Source organism: Palaemon carinicauda, chromosome 4 (genome assembly GCF_036898095.1).
Source record: "Palaemon carinicauda isolate YSFRI2023 chromosome 4, ASM3689809v2, whole genome shotgun sequence".
Taxonomy (NCBI): domain Eukaryota; kingdom Metazoa; phylum Arthropoda; class Malacostraca; order Decapoda; family Palaemonidae; genus Palaemon; species Palaemon carinicauda.
The window spans coordinates 161,799,950-161,819,278 of NC_090728.1; the positions used below are offsets into that span (position 1 = coordinate 161,799,950).

The following is a 19,329-nucleotide window of genomic DNA, read 5'->3' on the forward strand; positions in this document are numbered from 1 at the left end:
AAGTAAATCTTGAAAACCAAACACTTCCTACAGGCATCAATAAGCCAAGTAATAGATAATGATTAAGACTGATGATACAAGTGTTATAGGTTAAGTAAATGATAGACCACTATAATTTTGATAAAACAGATATGTATAATTCATTGAAATACCTAGGCCTATGTGAAATAGAAAACAAGCAAATTCTGGTAAAATAATTAGAATAAATACAATTTTATCTTTTAAAAGCCATCATTATTTTTAGGTATAATATGCTTAGGCAAAGTACAGTATATGAAAATGAATGCGTGGTTATAAAAATTAGTTAACCCTTTGTTTCCTTCTGCTGTTGTGCAGCAGGGTCTCCCATTGCCTAGGATGGCTTTTTAATCTTTCTTCTTCATTGTATTGTAATAGTCATAGGCTATATACACGGTTGTTTCATTGATTGATTGGTTGCGTCCCTATTTTTTTTAATTTGGTGAAATGTACCGCTCAACTGAAGTTATAGTTGGGTATCTCCAGTCATGTGTGACAGAGTACTGTACAAGTAGACATACTTTGCAAGACTGTAAGTGTGTCACCACAACACTGCCACTCTGCCAGTTGGTGTTTCGTTAGACTCCGCCCACAACTACATCTACGATACGTTCTTTACTTTAAATTCATTACTAAGGTGGCTAAAAAGCCAGACTCATTACGTAATTATTTTTAAAAATTTTTATCATTGGGTTAATTTTCCCATAATGATCTAGTTGTTATTTTGATAAAAAGTATAGCATTAATGCTCTAAAATCATGCTTAATGAACTGTATCTTTTATTGAGCGAAGTTTCAAAAGTCTCATTAGAAATATGAACAAAATAATAGTTGCCAGTTAGTGACTTTCAAACGAATCTCAATGAATTCAGGTATCACGAGTTTTGCTGTATACTGTACATGCAAAATTTTTGTATGTAGAAACTGCTTTTTAATTTCTGGAAATTTTTTTTAGTTGTCATCCTGAAATATAGGCTTTTTTTTCAGGTAATTTACTATACTGTAATTTTACTCCTGGTGTTATTTACATAATTCTTTTTTTATCTTTTCAGGCATCTCTGTATGGTTCTGAGCAGCTTGGAGGTAATTAACAGCTTTGTGGCTCATTATTGTATTATTATATTGTCTCATTGTAGTGGTTTTGAGTAGCATAATCAGTCTGCTACAGGTATGATTAATTATGATAAATTCAGCTTAATTGCCTAGAAACATATTTTGAATCCAATATGAAAATGTTATTTAATAAATTTAATATTTTAACAAATTTACAGATTCCCGGCGCAAAACTGTCCATCGGATGTCAATTGGTAGAAGAACGATAACTCATTTAAATACAACTGGTTTCGAACCCTCTAGTAAGTGTAGCTATTTTTAAGAAAAATACTGTATATATTTTTGTAGGATTACAGTGCATTATCATTGTAATTTGAAACCTGCTTATTTCTCATTACAGTACTAATTGTTCCTACTCGTAATGCCATCGTCCTTTAAAAAGAAGATGTGTTCAGCCTGGGCTGGAACATTCATTAGAATTGTTTAATAGAAGGTTAAACAATGGTTGTTGTATGTGAAACAAGAGATAGATACTTGCTGGGGATTGAGTGGATGTTACAACCAGTTTAATGTACGGTACCTGTAAATTGGCTGAGGATCCATACCTTTCATGCGCATCTTGTAGGTGGTATAATTGTTTGCGGTCATCCCTGTTATAGTGGTTTGGGCTGTGGCAGGGTATGGCACACAGACATACTATTAGGTTACCGACCCCAATCCTGCTAACTAACTGGCCTCAGGGAATACCATAAGATACTGGGCATCACCCCTTATTTTGGTTCTGGGTAAGGGGACCCAACAAGCTGCACATACTTCATGTATGATATTTTTTTATGTGAGCATTTCAAGTTATCAAGGTTGAAAATAACTTCATAGACAGTTTATGCAAACAACACCCAGACCTAAAGAAAGGCAGTTAGGTTTATCCATTTTCACATATCATCTCCTCCTACGAGTAATGACGCAAAGGGCCTTGGTTAGATTTCGCCAGTCGTCTCTATCTTGAGCTTTTAATTCAATACTTCTCCATTCATGATCTTCTACTTCACACTTCATAGTCTTCAGCCATGTAGGCCTGGGTCTTTCAACCCTTCTAGTACTTTGTGGAGCCCAGCTACCAAAAACCATCTCCATCTACTCCACATCATGATCTCATCCACATATGGCATTCATTTAATCACTCTTAGTTTCATTTCTAATCCTGTCCTGCCATTTGACTCCCAATATCCTTATGGGGGCTTTGTTCTCAAATATACTAAATCTATTGGAGATTGTTTCATTGTCATACCATGACTCATATCCATATAGTAACACCAATCTCGCTAAACTGATATAGGCCTAGTCTGATTTTTATATGTAATTTCTGGCAATTTGATTTCCAAATTTTACTTAGTCATTGTCTGATTTGCTTTTCTCAATCTTTCACCAAACTATTTCTAAAGACCCTGTATTGGAGATCATAGTCCTAAATACTTAATGATTCCACCTTATTAATCCTTTCTCCTTCCAATGATATTTCATCTTCCATTGCATACTCTGTTTTCATCATATCTGTCTTTCTTCTATTTATCTTGAGCCCATTCTGGTAAGCAAGCATTGCAAATCATGTGGTATTCTGCTAATAAGGACAGCATCATCAGCATAGTCTATGTCTGCTAATTTCCTATTTCCAATCCAGTCCAATCCTTCTCTACTATCTCCGACTGCAAAATCCATGAGGAGGATAGACAACATAGGTGACAACACATTCCCTTGGAGTACTCCACTGTTCACTAGAAATTTGTTTGATAGGACTCCATTAACATCAACTTTGCACTTGCTATGTTCATGAACAGACTTAATTAAAATCACACATTTAAGAGGAATTCCATAATATATACTGTAAAACAATTGGAATACCTCACATATCATTAACATGAATGATTTCAATACAGTAGCCCACAAGTGTTATCTAGAAACATTGTCACATAAAGTTCCCATCGAGCTTTCCACTGTTCTTTGGCACATAATAATAAAGAAAAGGACAGGCTGCCCTGGGAATTCTAGTCCCCATAGTTTGTTCACTTTTCATTAATCTTAGATATACATAACTCACAGTCCAGAAAACCAGCCAAAGAAGTCAAGAAAAAGCTGTATCAGCAATATATATATATATATATATATATATATATATATATATATATATATATATATATATATATATTATATCTATCTATCTGTCTATCTATCTTGTCTGGACACAAAAGGGGAAATATGTAAGATGTGATGGGTGCAATATTTGGAGGTGGGAAAATCCTCCTCATCACATCAACCACATAATAGCACTCATATTGTAGAAAATTAGTTACTGTCCAAATAGCCTAAATAAAAGACAAATTCATGCCAAAACATTGAATTAGATGTCCAGAACACAAAAATGAGACTACAATTAGTATGAGGAACTAACTGAAAGTCGGACAAAACAAAGAGGTCACGAGGAAGCGACACCAAATGGCCGCATACACACCCGTAAGGGAGCGACAACAAAGTGGCTTAGGGAAAAACCAACAAGGTTATGAAATGAACGTGTGACGCTACCTAGAAATCCCAAACAGACAAATCTAATACTCAACTTGGGAGCAGGGATCTCCAAAACATCTGACATCTTCAAAAACACAAAAAAACACAAAGCCATGAAAAACACGTCTGAACCTTCACAGGTGCTATGAAGGAATGATGGGAGAAGCATGGGTAGTGGTAGTTGTGGGGGGCAGTAGCTCTAGAGAACGGCACCTCGTAGTAATGGGGGATGTTGAGGAAGGAGAAGAATAATTGGTAAGGGACCTCTGGTAGTAGTTTCAACACGCCCCAGTTATTATACCGACACCCTATAAAGGTGAGCGAGCTGGGTATATTCCTGGCATTCCATGCAACTTTTTTCTATGGTATATTTAGCAGTATTTATACCTTAGAAATGGTGCTATAGCATTTCACTGGGCGACACAGGTCCCTCACCCAGAAATAGATTTTTCCTTCGTCAAAATCCCTTTATTACTCAGCCTCCCAGAGAGACTTCGCAGCTTGATGCATGGCTTTCCTTGGGACACAAGCATAGCTTGAAACACTGGCCAGACTTCATTTGAAATTGCATATACATCTTCCTATCGGAAAGAGGAGGCTAAGAAACGAGGTTCTGGAATTTCCAACTCCAAAGACTGCTCAACCAATTCTGCAATCAAAATAAAATGGTAGTTATACCCAGTTCAATGAAACTGTCTTCCCACAGCTGGAAGAAATTAGGATCTCGATCTACCTCTGGCTTTAGTACTGGGGTCTTGTTGAAGTTTTTCAGGTGGATATAATCTAGCATCCAGTGCTCTCTTTCTTGTAAGTCTTGGCTGACTTGAAGATGGACTAGGACTAAGTGAAATCTTTCGGAGGATTATAACTTTTCCTTTGTCATCGGGACTTGCTGTGATCTCGAGACAGAATACATGATGTGACAGCTGCAGCCACACCAAATGAGTTACAGGTTGCATCTCCCAAACTTAGCATAGCTGGGGCCATAGCAGAGCTGAACCAAGCCTACTATTGGATTTTGCCAACTGTTGGATACATGAATCTATGTAATAAATACAACATTTGACACATGAAACTATTTATATACCTTGAGAGAGAGAGAGAGAGAGAGAGAGAGAGAGAGAGAGAGAGAGAGAGAGAGAGAGAGAGAGAGAGAGAGAGAGAAACGTAATAATATGTCCAAGAGATAACTAATACTGTAAAGGGATTTTGACGAAGGAAAAATCTATTTATGGGCTCGACCTGTGTCGCTCTGTGATGTGTCGCTCCGTGAAATGCTCCTCTAGCACCATTTCTAAGGCATAGTTATTGCTGAATATACCAGATAAAAAGAGATGCATGGAATGCTAGGAATAAACCTAGCTCGCTCACTCTTTGAGTGTCGGTATAGAAAACTGGGGCGTGATTGAACCACGACCATAGGTCCCTCACCAATTAGTCCTCTCCTTCATCAACAACCCCTGGAACAACGAGGTGCCGTCCTACACCCGTCTGCTGCCTCCTACTACGACTATTCCTCTCCACCCCCACATCTCCCCACCCCCTATCCTCATTCCTCAACAGCACCTGCGTTGCATTATAGTTATAAATGAACTGTATCAAAACTATGATAGCATACAACATATTACTGTTGATGTAATGTTCATTATGAAGATATTTTGAATAAGTTAAGAAATTCAATAAACTATACTCCTTGTTATTTTTACATGTGCATGTTCACGAGAGCGGCCGCTTGAGATGAGCTGATCATAACCAAAAGTAAAAACAGACTTTAATACTCAATTGGTGAAATGTATCCGAAATTGAAAACAAAAATACAAACAGGCTTTAATAAAGCATAATTTTTTAAAATCAGGAATTTTTTAGAATGCAATAATGTTTGCTAAAGCTAGTGGTTAACTAGTGAAATCTAGTATAGTGTTTTAAACTACGATCGAAAAGTTTTTTGTTGTTGTATTTAATTGACGCAATTTAAGGAAACAAAGAATTTGGTTTCTTCTGCTATACTGTATGTACGAGGGGCGTTGAGCCTCAAACCATGACTCCACCTTGGAAATCAGTCTCATCATCTGGAAAACGTGTTCCATTCAAAAATGACTTCATGGTTGGAAAGAGGTGAAAGTCAGATGGTGCCAGGTCAGGAGAATAAGGGCGTTGGGAAAGAATTTTATAGCCACTAAAGTCGGACTCCTTTGGTCTTTTGAGTTTGATGGATTCTTACAATTTACGCAGTAGTGAAGCATAGTAAGTCCCAGTAATTGTGGCACCCTTGGCCAGGAAATCCGTCATCACTACTCTGTGCTGGTCCCAAAAGATGGTAAGTATTACTTTTCACTCAGAGGGTTGCACTCTTGCCTTCTTTTGGGAGTGGTGAGTCAAAGTGCTTCAATTGCATAGACTGGACTTTAGTGTCAGGATCATAGTGATGGACCCATGTTTCATCTTGTGTGATGGGTCTGTCAAAAAAGGCTTTTGTTGACACATGTCCAAAAGAGCCTTTGAGCAATCCACTTGTTCCTGCTTCTGAAAAGGAGCAAGGAGCCTGGGAAAATCAATCTCTCTTGAGAGAGAGAGAGAGAGAGAGAGAGAGAGAGAGAGAGAGAGAGAGAGAGAGAGAGAGAGAGAGAGAGATTGATTTTCTCTCTCTCTCTCTCTCTCTCTCTCTCTCTCTCTCTCTCTCTCTCTCTCTCTCTCTCTCTCTCTCTCTCTCTCTCTCTCTTTTGTGCTAACCCAATTAGTAGATATTATGTTAAAATACAATCATGTTTTGATGAGTAACTTCAACAGAGAAGACTGAAGAATGGGAATACTTAGCTTGCTACTTACCATTGTATTGTAGATTGCCTCATCACTTTACTGAGGGTATGTATCTTTTTTAAAGGAAAAGAAAATGGGAAAATATTTGATAAATTTTGGAGAAGTCATGAACATCAGGTGAGTATAGAAATAAGAAAATTTATTATTTAAATTCTGTTCATATAAAATGGACATGTTTGGCTCTGCAGATTAATTTTTAATATTTTTATCTATTTTCAGGGAGCTTTATTGAGGAGGAAGAGGATGAATGTACTAGCCAAATAGATTTCCTCTCTCAGAGTGTTTTAGAAGATCCTCAAAGACATGTTTTAGCCTTATGCAGTCAAACAGAACCTCTTCCTATGACCGACTGTTTTACAGAAAGGTATGATTCTGGTCTTGAATATGACAAATCTTATTTAATTTATTTTCAATGTCTACATTACTGGTTAAAGGCAGATAAACTTCAAGTGGCGGAGAAGGGTTAGATAATGGGGAACCCTGCCAATCTGTCTTTCTCCAGCTCACTTTTAAGTGTTCCTTCTCTTATCTCTTTCCTTACATACTGTACCATTTTCAAATCCATATTATTATGCTTAATTGAATTTCAGGCTGAAATTATACAGGGCAGCAACAAGTGGAGTGAACTCATCTTATGTCTAACCCCATGAGTAATTATTTTTTATTTAAATTGTTTATGGTAATGATATTTCACTTTAATATTCATTTCCCAGAACCCTAGCCCCTTTATTATAGGTAGGAAACATAATCACTTAATTCAGATTTTTTTATACTTTTTTTGTAAGCAATTGCTCCAGATGAATTACCCAAGACTTTCTCTTTCTTTTTCTCTTACAAGTACAAGGAAAAATTCACAGTCAAACAGCATTGCTAGGTATTCGTCCTTTGCGTGGGCGTGAGATCAGACTCTCTTCAATCACATTCCTCAGATCATAATAAGAGCAAGGTGTACTCTAGTCTCAATTTGATTTTGGAAAAAACTATATTAGTAATTCCAAGCGTCTCAAGCATTAACACGTTTGGATACCTGTATGGACACCTGAGGAGTTTGAGAGGCACTTTCATTATGACTGAAGGCTTACATGCACTATAAGTCCCTTATGTCACCAAAAGTATGAATTTTTAGCCATACGATTATCTTTTTGCCCCAAAGGAGTACAGAAAGGAGTCTGCAATGACTCATTAGTAGCTGACAGGAGAAGACTAGAGAAAGTTGTATGAGACTTTTGCAAAAATCCAGGATTGTTATACCTCTGTTGCATGTCCAGAGATGTAACCAGGAAGGTAGGTATAGAATGGATTTGAATGGAAAGAGAGAGGAAATGGGCAAGGCAAGGCATCCCCCCTACTGAAAACAGAAGATGTACAGTACCTCTGCATTAGTTCCCTCTTCTGAATTTATGGTAATCTCATAAAGGGAGGGCTTTGGTACTGGCTGACTGTGTACATAGCAATGTTTCTAAAATAGAATAAAGGGCTGCTGAATGCAGCGATTACATTGGACTTATACAACTGTGAACACGTAGCCCTCAGATAATCCACAAGCATACTCTTCGGTAAGGATCACTGCTGTTGAACCTTGATAATCTAGTTCCTAGAAAAATAAAGATCTTTTAGCTACTTCATGTCATTAATGTTATGTTCATAAAACTCAGTGGAAGGCAGAATTTGGTTTTATTACCTCATTGGGAAATTTTGTAATCAGATCCTTGAGTTCTCCGTGTTCTTATGGTAGGCTATCCCCTCTTCTAGCGGATTCTGCTAGATCTCCCTTTTTACACTAACAACCCAGAAAAATTCATAAGTAAAAGAGGAAGTAGAGAATCTTTTGAAGAAGAACGCCTTCAAAGAAGTAACTACTGTACAGTATAGCCAACTCATTGGCTATATCTCTCATTCTTATCACCCAATGTGTAAGGGGGTTTGAGACCTGTCCTAGATGTCGTCAATCTCAAATTTCGTATCCTCACAAGGTTCTTGATATACGTGAACTCGTCACTCTTAAAAAACCGTTAGATGGTCCTTAGATGGTCGAAGATCATAGCTCTCCTTTTGGACAACTTGCGTCTTTCTATCTTCTGTGTGCTTTGAGCAAATCAGTGTTTACTTGACGCTGTTTCAAAGTTGCCAAATTTTAACAGGGCCACGCATGTGTGTAGACACCCGCTTAATGTCAAGCCATGAACATAGCCTTAAAGAGCATGGTTTTTACATCTAAATAGTATAATTGAATGTAAGGAATTTATTTGTTTGTGTAAAAGTGCCCTCTTCCCTGTCCCACTGATTTATCATACAAATTTAGCGTTTAGATAGTTAAGGAATGATATTTGGCAGGTCTCACCCAGTTATACTGTATAGCTGTGTTCATTTTAGTGTATACTCTGTCTTATGTGTCTGCCCTTACTCAGGTGTGTATCATAATTACAAGATTCTAGATTTTAGAAAATAAAATCTAAGCTTTTATGTACGGTATATTTGTTTTAGCAATATTTTGTGTTGTATACTGGAACCTTGACATACGATTGCCCTAATATACGAATGTTTTGAGATGCAACAGAAAATTTTCGAAAATATATGCTTTGATATACAACGAGATATTTGAGATACGATTTTGCGATGTGATAGTTCTATAGGCCACCGATAGATGGCGTTCGGTCTGTTTGTTTGTTGTTGCTGCATCCTTAACACTTCGTTGTGTAGTTCGTTGTATTTATGCCTATTTTTCGAGTTATTTTGTCTATTTTATTATTTACCATGGGTCTCAAAGCTAAAGATAAAGCAGGTGATATGAAAAAACCCAAGAAAATTATCTCGAATATGCAATGATGCTTTCAAAACGAAATAGAATATCTAGTGAGAGAGAGAGAAATATGAATGATTTCTCTCTCTCTCTCTCTCTCTCTCTCTCTCTCTCTCTCTCTCTCTCTCTCTCTCTCTCTCTCTCTCTCTCTCTCTCTCTCTCTCTCTCTCTCTCTCTCTCTCTAATAAATGAAATATTATTTTCTTTGCTAAATCTCTTTTGACACTGTATAATCAAGCACCATAGAGCAAAAAACTATAAACTATCGTGCATCGGCGGTAGCATGTCTTATTAATAAGCGAGTTATTTGATCCGAAAATTAAGGTTGACGACGGACTAGGCAGGGTTGATCAGCTGATTTGAATGTAAACAATGCATAAGATTATAATTCGCTATGTTTTTAATTATAAATACGATACTAAAATGTGAATATTGCATGCAATATTATTGGATACAGTTAAGTAAAACGCCAGTGAGAAACAAGGACGAAACGAAATGACAAAATAAACGAGACAGGGGTTGGCGGTAGCGTGCGTGCATGTGTTCAGATTGTCTGGATCTTGCGGTAGCACATTCCCTAAACCAAATCTACGCTAAATCAAATAAATTAGCGAAATCAATGAATTTGGGAAAAGCGAGAAGGAATGAAAAATAGGAATGGGAATACGTGGAAGGAGGGATAAAAAGGCGTTTAGAATGATTAATTAGATAAAAATGACGAATGAATGCTAAAAAAATTAAGATGAATAAAATCGCGAAAAATAAAGAAAACCCAAAGAATTGGCACGATAGGCCCAGACCTGAAATTGATGAAAGTCAGGAAAGTGAGGCCAAAAAGCCCAGACATGAAGGTGATGATGAGCAAGTGTTTACGTAATCAAAGAAAATAAATCAAAATTAGGGTAGCAATGTTATTTCATTTGTGTTTATTACGTAGTTATTAGTGTACATACGTAAATAAAAAGAACAAATCGTACCTTGCCACCCCCCCCCCATGCTGGTGTCACGTCATCTTTTGTTGTGCTGAGTAAGTCACAGGTATCTCCCCAGAAATAGATTTTTCCTTCGTCAAAATCCCTTTTGTTGTGCTAAGTAAAATTACTTTTTTTTTTTTTCTTTTTGATTGATCGTATTAACATTTATTATCATTTATCACATTGTTATTTTATCATTATGTGTATTATTACTCATTTATTTGTGTATAAATTGTGTATATTATATGTAATTTTGCTGTGTTTTGGTGTGGTTTCATAGCGCTAGAACAGATTAATACATATTACATTATTTTATATGGGAAAAAATGCTTTGAGATACAACTGTTTTGATATACAACGATGATAACGGAACAAATTAAATTCGTATGTCAAGGTTCCACTGTATTACTATTTGTATTGATTTGTTTTTCATTAATATCATGTGCTATACTAAATAATTTCTTTCCTTTGTAGCCGACTGAGTTGTTGCAAAAAAATTGGGGAAGGTGTATATGGAGAGGTTTTTATGACAAAACCAAACCCTGATAACATGGATGGGGCCACTGTGCTCAAGTTAATGCCTATTGAAGGAGATTTTGAAGTAAATGGAGAACCTCAAAAGCGCTTCAGCGAAATCATCTCGGAGATTATTATATCTTTGTAAGTGTTATTGCAGACAAATTTGTATTTAATTATAGATTAAGATTATAATATTTGACTGTGTTGTAAAGTATTGCTCTAAGTTACATGATATAATAGTTCCAAGAGATATCTGTGGTTTTATATATTAAAGAAATTTCATGTTATTTCAGAATTTATACAAACATTTCAGAGTAAGCAAAAAATTTCCCATTTATTTTGTAAAGAAAGTAACACCACCCGAAAAGTAATAAAGTACTTAAGCTGTATTTGCTGAATGCCAGTACTGTAATTAGCTTCTTAATTAGTAAAATCTGCTGAAGAGATTAAAGTTGAGGTATTTTCTTGATGTTTGAAGCTCTGAGGCTTTATACAAACCATTGACACACTTGACACAGTATTTATATCGTACCATAGAATCTAGTACATCCTACAACTTTAGGGAACTAGAATGTTTTCTAATGTCAGAACATTCAAAACAATTACAAAGATACTTTAATTAATTTTAACATATTTTGCAAGATTTCTAAGAAAGGACATATTCATACAATGCTGATAATATAAAAAATAATTAGGGATTTTTACATCTTGTGAAAGACATTAAGCAATGATATTGCTTACATCTTTGCAAAATATTACATATATTTGGAATTGTACAGTAGATAATTTATGGATTCTATGAAAGATTTTTTTCTCTGTAATTGTAGCATTGGTGTCTGTTAGATCTATAGCTGGTTCATTAAATTGCAGGAGGGGATGAGATAAATGAAATATCATGGATGCTTTTAGATCTAGTTACACAAGTATTAAAAGATCTCTAAATGTATTACTGTATTCATCTTTGGAAAGGGGTACTAGCCACAAAGAGTTGGGTCATTTTGCTAGATCTTCAGTTTAACAGGACAGAAACCAAAACTGTATAACTCATGCATTGAAGATTTTCTGGACATTGTTTTAAGGTATTGAGACTAATATCAATGGTTTTTGTTGTGAGTAATTCAAATTATGTATTTGGTATATATTTACTTTTCCAATTTTAAGTAGAAAAAATCTAAAACATAAATATATGAAAAATCCAATCGATCCTTTTCACAAAAATTTTCATTGTAAGTTATTTTTAACATAGATATGAATTACTTTTGATATTTCAAGAACAAGTGTTTATTCATACTACTTATGAAATTTTATTCCAATGAATCTCCCCCAATACTCATATGATATATGCTTCATATTTGAGTATTGGTGATAAGAAAAGTAAAAAGATATTTCTATACAAGGCCCCATCCTCTCCACTGTTCAGTGATGTCAAGAGATTAATGATTGGATGTTCGACCTTAGGATTGAAAAGTAGGAGCTTAATATGTCATATCGACTAGTTAGTGGCCGTCAACCGCAAGATGGCATGGTGGTTCTTAGATAAGGAAACAGTTTGCAAGGAGGGAGAATAGGGAAATTTTTATTTTTGGGACAATGTCAACACAGCTTCGAGTAAAACCAATATGAATGTATGTGTAAAAATAATAAATTTTATTAAGATACTGTTATTCAGCCATAGTATACTTGTGGGGTGAGTGTGTTAAATTGAGGGAAAATTGGAAATTTAATTTTTGATGATAAAAACCCAGTTGAGCTTTAGGTTAGTTTAGAAAAGGGATTTTGACGTAGGAAAAATCTATTTCTGGGCGAGGGACCTGTGCCGCCCAGTGAATAAGCTCCTATTAGCACTTATTCTTAGGTAATTTACTGCTAAATATACCAGAGAAAAAATGTAAAGGAGTGCTAGGTTAACTAGCTCGCTCACCTATTGGTGTCGGTATAGAATTGGGCGTATAATCCAGAGGTCCCGCACTATTTAGATTCATCCACGACAAAAACCCCAATAGAGGAGAGCCGTTCAACCTCACTCGGCACCACCAACTCTGCATCCGCTCAGAACCCAACTCCTTAGCACCCAAAGTTTGGGGACTCCAAGGGAGAGGAGCTGGGAGGGTTCACTGGGCGGCACAGGTCCCTCGCCCAGAAATAGATTTTTCCTACGTCAAACTCCCTTTTCTGGGCTTGAACCTGTGCCGGCCAGTGAATATATACAAGAGAAATGTCACCAAACTTGCAAAATAAAGGAAAAAACATAAACATAAAGGAAATACAAGTTGTTTTAATCAGAGATGAGTGCCAAAAACAGCTATAAGGGTATCTTAAAAAGAACATAAATCCACTTGGTAGAACAATTGACAAAAAAGGTAAGGTATAATAATGCCGTGAGTGATGATATATACAGATACTCAGGAGTCAAAAATTTACAAATATATTAATAGTAATCAGGTGCGAAACCAACGAATACAAATAGGGTATAAATGAGGCAGGTAAGGGGGAGAGATAAAATGACAAGGAAATAATATGTGAGTTACCTGGGGGTAACTACACTCCCTGCAGCTACTGTAGGAAATTTAAGGGCTTCCAAATGTTTAAGATAGTGTTTCTTGAACACTGACGGTGACTTCCACCCTGTATACCTGGAAAGATCCGTAAAATTCATGTGGTGAAAAAAGTTCACCGAAGTAGCAACCGCTCTGATATCATGTGCAAGAGGAAAAGAGTCAGGGCTAGCTTGTTTAATAAAATATAAAATCTGTTGCCTGATCCCTTTAATGGTAATGGTACCGCCTTGTTCTCTAACGAATAGAGGCCCCGAGGAGTTAGAGGAGGTCCGGGATAAATAAGACCTAAGAGTAGTAACAGGGCACAGCGACGGATCTTGCGTGAGGGGAACAATTTTCCAGGAGGACCATCTGTTCTGAGGGTCTTCGTTCTTAGCTAAAAAGAATTTGTTAGGTGAAAGAAGGACCTCTCCCGAAGGAAGGAACTCAATATGACCCGGGTCTCTTGATAAAGCTGCCAGTTCAGAAATTCTTGCCCCGGAAGCCAAACTCACCAGGAAAAGTGTTTTCCTGAGAAGGGGAATGTAATCACAAGAACTGTTAATGGTATCAGAAGCCAATTTGAGTACATCATTCAGGAACCAGGTAACCGGGGTAGGACGAGTAACCGGTTTCAGTCTGGCACAGGCTTTCGGAATTGAAGCTAACAAAGAGTCGGTTAAGTCTATGTTAAAACCCACTAGAAAGATCTTTTTCAAGGCAGATTTAATAGTGGTGATGGTATTGGCTGCCAGACCTGATTCTAATAAAGTTCTAAAGAAAGTGACTGTAAGGTTCAAGTTCATACAGTGTACGTCTGAGTCTATCAAAAATTTAGCCAACTTTTTAACCGCAGAATCATATTGGCGGATGGTGGAATCCCGTTTATCTGATTCTAAGAACAGGGTGTTTTGAGGATCGATATTGGCACCATGCATGGCCGCAAACTTCATGAAGTCCATAAAGTTAGGGCGTTCTGAATGTTTGAGAAAGCGTACACAACGCGTGTTTGTACTATCTGAGACAGAACCGGATTGGGTATCGGGTGAGGATGTAGTCTCAACTCTCGCAGGAGAGGGTACCAATTGCTCTTGGGCCAGTTGGGTGCGACCAAGGCTACTCGTCCCTTGAAGGATCTCAGCTTGTCTAGGACTTTCAGTAAAAGATTCACCGGGGGAAAGAGATAAATCCTTTCCCAGATGTCCCAATTCTGTGACATGGCGTCTGTGGCGTAGGCCTGAGGGTCTAGATTGGGAGCCACATATACTCTCAATTTGTGGTTGGACTCCGTGGCGAAGAGGTCCACTTGGAGACCCGGAACCCGAGAGAGAATCCACCGGAATGACTTTAGATCGAGTGACCATTCCGATTCTAGAGGGGAGGTCCGGGACAAGGCGTCTGCCACTACGTTCCGGACTCCCGCCAGGTGGACAGCTGAAAGATGCCAACGGTTCGAGGCTGCTAGGGAGAATATGGCTACTAGAACATGGTTCAGAGGCCCTGATTTTGATCCGCCTCTGTTGAGGCAGCGGACCACCACTTCGCTGTCGAGAACCAGACGAAGGTGTTGTCTCTTGGTTGGAGCGAGACGTTTCAGGGTTAGAAGAACTGCCATGGCCTCCAGCACATTGATGTGAAATTGGCGGAATAAGGGAGACCAAAGACCTTGAACTTTCCTGAGCTGAGAATAGCCTCCCCAACCTGATAGGGATGCGTCCGTGTGAATGATTAACTTCGGAGGCGGAAATCGAAGGGGAACTGACTTTGACAGATTGTTGGCCCTTGTCCAAGGTAGAAGTCTTTCCCGGAGAATGGGAGGAAGGCGGACTTTCCTGTCCCGGAGCTTCCGGTTCACTCTCGAACGCCAGACACGATTGATATCTTTCAATTTTGCCTTCAGAAGTAGATCCGTCACTGAAGCAAATTGAAGGGACCCTAGGATCCTCTCTTGGAGTCGTCTGGAACTTACTTTGTCTTTGAGAAAGCGTTTGGTGTTCATTGCAATCTCTAACCTCTTGGGTTTGGGAAGACACAGAGTGTGAGATATAAGATCCCATTGCAGACCGAGCCATTGGGACTTTGATTTCGGAAGAAGACGGGACTTCTTGAAGTTGATATGGAAGCCTAGAGATTGAAGGTATTGGATGACTCTGTGAGTGGCTTTTAGGCAATTTTGGGAGGTGTCTGACCAAATGAGCCAGTCGTCCAGATAGGCTACTACTTGAATCCCTTGATTTCTGAGTTCCTGAACAGCAACTTCTGCTAACTTTGTGAAGATCCTTGGGGCGATGTTGAGCCCGAAAGGCATCACCTTGAAGGAGTAATTTTTGTCCCCTAGGCGGAAGCCTAGATACGGACGGAAGTGTCTCGCTATCGGGACGTGATAATAGGCGTCTGTAAGATCGATAGAGGTGGTGACGGCCCCACGGGGAAGTAAGGTCCGCACCTGCGAGACGGTAAGCATGCGAAACTTGTCGCATTGAATGGACAAGTTGAGAAGGGATAGGTCTAGAATCACTCTTCTCTTGTCCGAATCCTTCTTCGGGACACTGAACAGCCGACCCTGAAACTTCAGGTGTTTCGTTTCTTGTATGGCGTTCTTTTGTAACAGGTCCTGGACAAATTCGACTAGGTCCGGAGTGGAATGTTGATGAAATCTGTTCGGAGGAGGAGGTCCTTGAATCCAACTCCACCCCAGTCCCTTGGAGATGATACTGAAAGCCCAGGGACTGAACCTCCATTTGTTGCGGAAGGCATAAAGCCTCCCCCCTACCCGCTGCACCTCAGTATTGGCTTGAGGAGTTGCCTCCACGTCCGCCTCGGAAGTTCTTTCCCTTGCGAAAGAATCTACCTCTACCTCTGTTCTGGTTTGAACCACGGTGGTAGCCTCTACCTCTGTTATAACTCTGGGAAGAGCCTTGAGCCTCATAAGACTGGTTAAAAGCTGGAGAGGTGGTGGAGGCACCGGGAAGCTGGCTCTTAGGGAGCAGAACGGTGACATAGTCGTCCGATGAAGGAGCCTGAGAGGTGGAAGGCTGTGCAGGAGCAGCAGGAGATGGAGGAAGAGGCTGACGGAAAACGGACGAACTACTCTGCTGTTGCCGGAACTGGGTGGAGGTATACGGGCGGAGCTTCTTCCTACCCCGGGCTTGGTAATTTGCGGGATCATATTTCCGCTTAGGAGTCAAACCCCAACGGGCTTTAAGGCTCTGATTAACTCTAGTAGCCTCTGCCAAGACTTCCTCCACAAGATCCTCAGGGAAAAGATTTGAACCCCAGCAAGAGGACCGGATAAGTTTATTCGGCTCGTGCCTAATGGTCGCCTCAGCCAGGACGTGTTTGCGGCACCTACGTTTAGCAATAGCAAAGTCATATAAATCGAAATATAATGACTGCAAAGTAGCCTTATTGAGAGACTTAAAGATACTCTCAGTATCATAAGTTAAGGCTATCGACTCCGTAGACGTGGCCAAGTTCAAAGTTCGACCAACACGTAGGCGGGAATCATACTCCTGTTTAATAAGGGATTCCGGGAGACGGGGAAGCCGTTCACTAAACATAACTGAAGCACAGTCCGCTGTTAGTTTGCCAGAAGTAAAAGTGGTATGGACATTGTCCCAACACTCATTACCTGAAGGAAGAAGGAGGGAGATCGGATCCACCTCTCGGATGGGAGGCAAGGGCTTCTCCTCCAGAGCATATTGGAAAGCAAGCTCTGCAACCTTATTGACGCATGGAGTCACGGTGTTCTTGTCCATTAAGAACATTGTGAAAGAACTTTTATAAGGCGTCAACATGGTATTGGTGCAACCAATATCATTCAGAAACCTAGCCCAAACAGATTGGGCTTGTTCTTTTGGGAAAATGACAGTCTCTTTGGGGGACCTTATCCAGCCGAACCAGAGCTTCCTCGGTAAGCCTGGCATAACCATGAAATGGAAATGCGAGACCAGGAGGAAAGAATTCAAAATCCTCTAGAGGACGAGTACCAAGACCTTCCAATGTTAACATCCCGTCTGAGAATGGGGAATGAAGAGCCATGCGCCAAGGGTTATTCTTGGTAAACGGCGGAAGCTTAGAGGCATCCGGGATGAGAGAGCTTTGAACTCGCTCCGGAGCACCTTGCTCTAATGCCCCAAGTCTCTGACCAATGTTAGAGAACATCGTGTCCATCTTGGCGTGCATTTCCGACACAATCTTAGATTGCATCTCCGACACAATGCGAAGCATGGCTGATTCGGAAAGGCCCGGGCTAGGAGCAGAAGTGGCGGATTGTACTCGCGGGTCGTGAGACTTAGAGGAGGAGCCGGAAGCCTTAGATGACGGGTTTGTATTTGACTTGGAACTATGGGAAGCCTTGTGGGGCTTACGAGCTTTTGGCAAAGTTCTAGATATAGACTTATCTTTGGGGGGAACCGGGTGTGATCGATGAGACGAATCACGGTCCCCAGAAAAACCATGGAAAGAAGAGAGATCAGATGAAGAAGGAAGAGCGGGGCTGAGGATAGGAATCTCAGCGCCGGTAACACCTGCCTCACTTACCACCCTACCTGCATCCGGATCATCCAACAACATAGGTTCAACATCCAGGTTCATGGAAGCAACATTGTCTTCCAGATCTCCGGGGGCATCCAACGGATCTTGTTCCTGGTCGATGAATCCCGCTATAGTGGCATCAATGTCGGCAATGATGGGTGCCGCAACATGCCTAGCCACAGCGGCTGAAGACTTGGCATTAGGGTAGATCATGGCACAGTAGTCTTCAGATAGGACGTAAGGCTGTTTAGATTTCACGTTTCGGGCAAATCCCCCAACCCACACTTTCAGTGTGGCCCGAGCCGCAGTCTTCTGCTCCGGGGATGCCTGAAATAATAGTGGGAATTACAGACAGGAAGATTCCCAGCGGTCCTTCAAGACCATAGAAATCTTACTAAATAGTGTATGTATACCAAAAAAGGTAAAATAATTAGAAAGACAACATAGCCAACGGGACTCACCGAATCAGATCCGAGGGTGGTGATGAGGTCAAAACAGACCATACAGTTATGAGGGTGCCAGACCACGATGTCCTCCAGCTGAACTCCGCAGAGGGCGTGAGACCTACATACAGTATGGCCACAAGGCTGATGAAGAACAGCCGCACAGGCCGTCGTCTGACAATGCACCATCTATAAAAAGAATAGTATACTGTATGAGAAACTGTAATTCTCTTAAGTAGGGGCGGGTCCGGAGGACCCGGGACTAAACATAAGTCTAACTTAAGACTAGAGCTTAACTGTAATACTCTTAAGTAGGGGCGGGTCCGGAGGACCCGGGCCTAAACATAAGTCTAACTTAAGACTAGAGTATAGCTATCCATTCCGGTCGAGCCGGGATCATAAAGAAGGATGCAACAAAGAATTAAGACACATGGTGTCTGATTTCCCGGAGCGAGGTTAAGCCCCGGGCCGGGAAATAAAAGTACATCCATAAACCAATACATATAGGAACTCCGGGATAGTGATCTGTCATATATAATCATATATAATCATAGGAACTGTTATAAATTAAGAGGGGGGCGGAACTGTAGATAAGAACCGCCAACAGAACCCGGAGGGTTTCGTATAACATAATAAAAGTGTGATAGGTGAATATAAAATAGGGTGCACCGGGATCCTACTCTGTTGACCGGTGGCCAACCCGTCTAGACAGAGACGAAACCGCCGGGACACCCGGAGGACAAAGTCCATAAACACTGAACTACCCCCTCTAAAAGGAGGGAAGGCAACGGTCCCCTAGGGGAGGGGGGAGAGAAGCCTAGCCACCAACCTAGCGAGAGGGGGAGCTTGGGGGAGGATCACGTAATACGGAGCAGCAGGGCTACCAACTGACGATCCCCAAACACTACCAAAACAGATCATACGGAGTAATAAGCACAAATATTCATTATAAAAGTAATAGCGTTGAAAAATATATAAATATACACATAAAAAATTAGGGCAAGGCATGCAACATAATAAATAAATCCCAAAGGACAACAACCTGATGGCTTATATAATAAAAATTGCCGCTCA

At 39.8% G+C, this 19,329-nt stretch overlaps 1 protein-coding gene across 1 annotated transcript in view; it reads left to right on the forward strand.

Annotated features, from left to right (window-relative positions):
• Positions 1-19,329, forward strand: part of Haspin (haspin) — a 120,303-nt gene that overhangs the window by 49,079 nt on the left and 51,895 nt on the right. The window contains exons 5-8 of the mRNA XM_068372596.1: positions 1,070-1,100; positions 1,289-1,372; positions 6,666-6,810; positions 10,695-10,880. Coding sequence (XP_068228697.1) covers positions 1,070-1,100; positions 1,289-1,372; positions 6,666-6,810; positions 10,695-10,880 — 446 coding nt within the window. The remainder of the gene's footprint in view (positions 1-1,069; positions 1,101-1,288; positions 1,373-6,665; positions 6,811-10,694; positions 10,881-19,329) is intronic.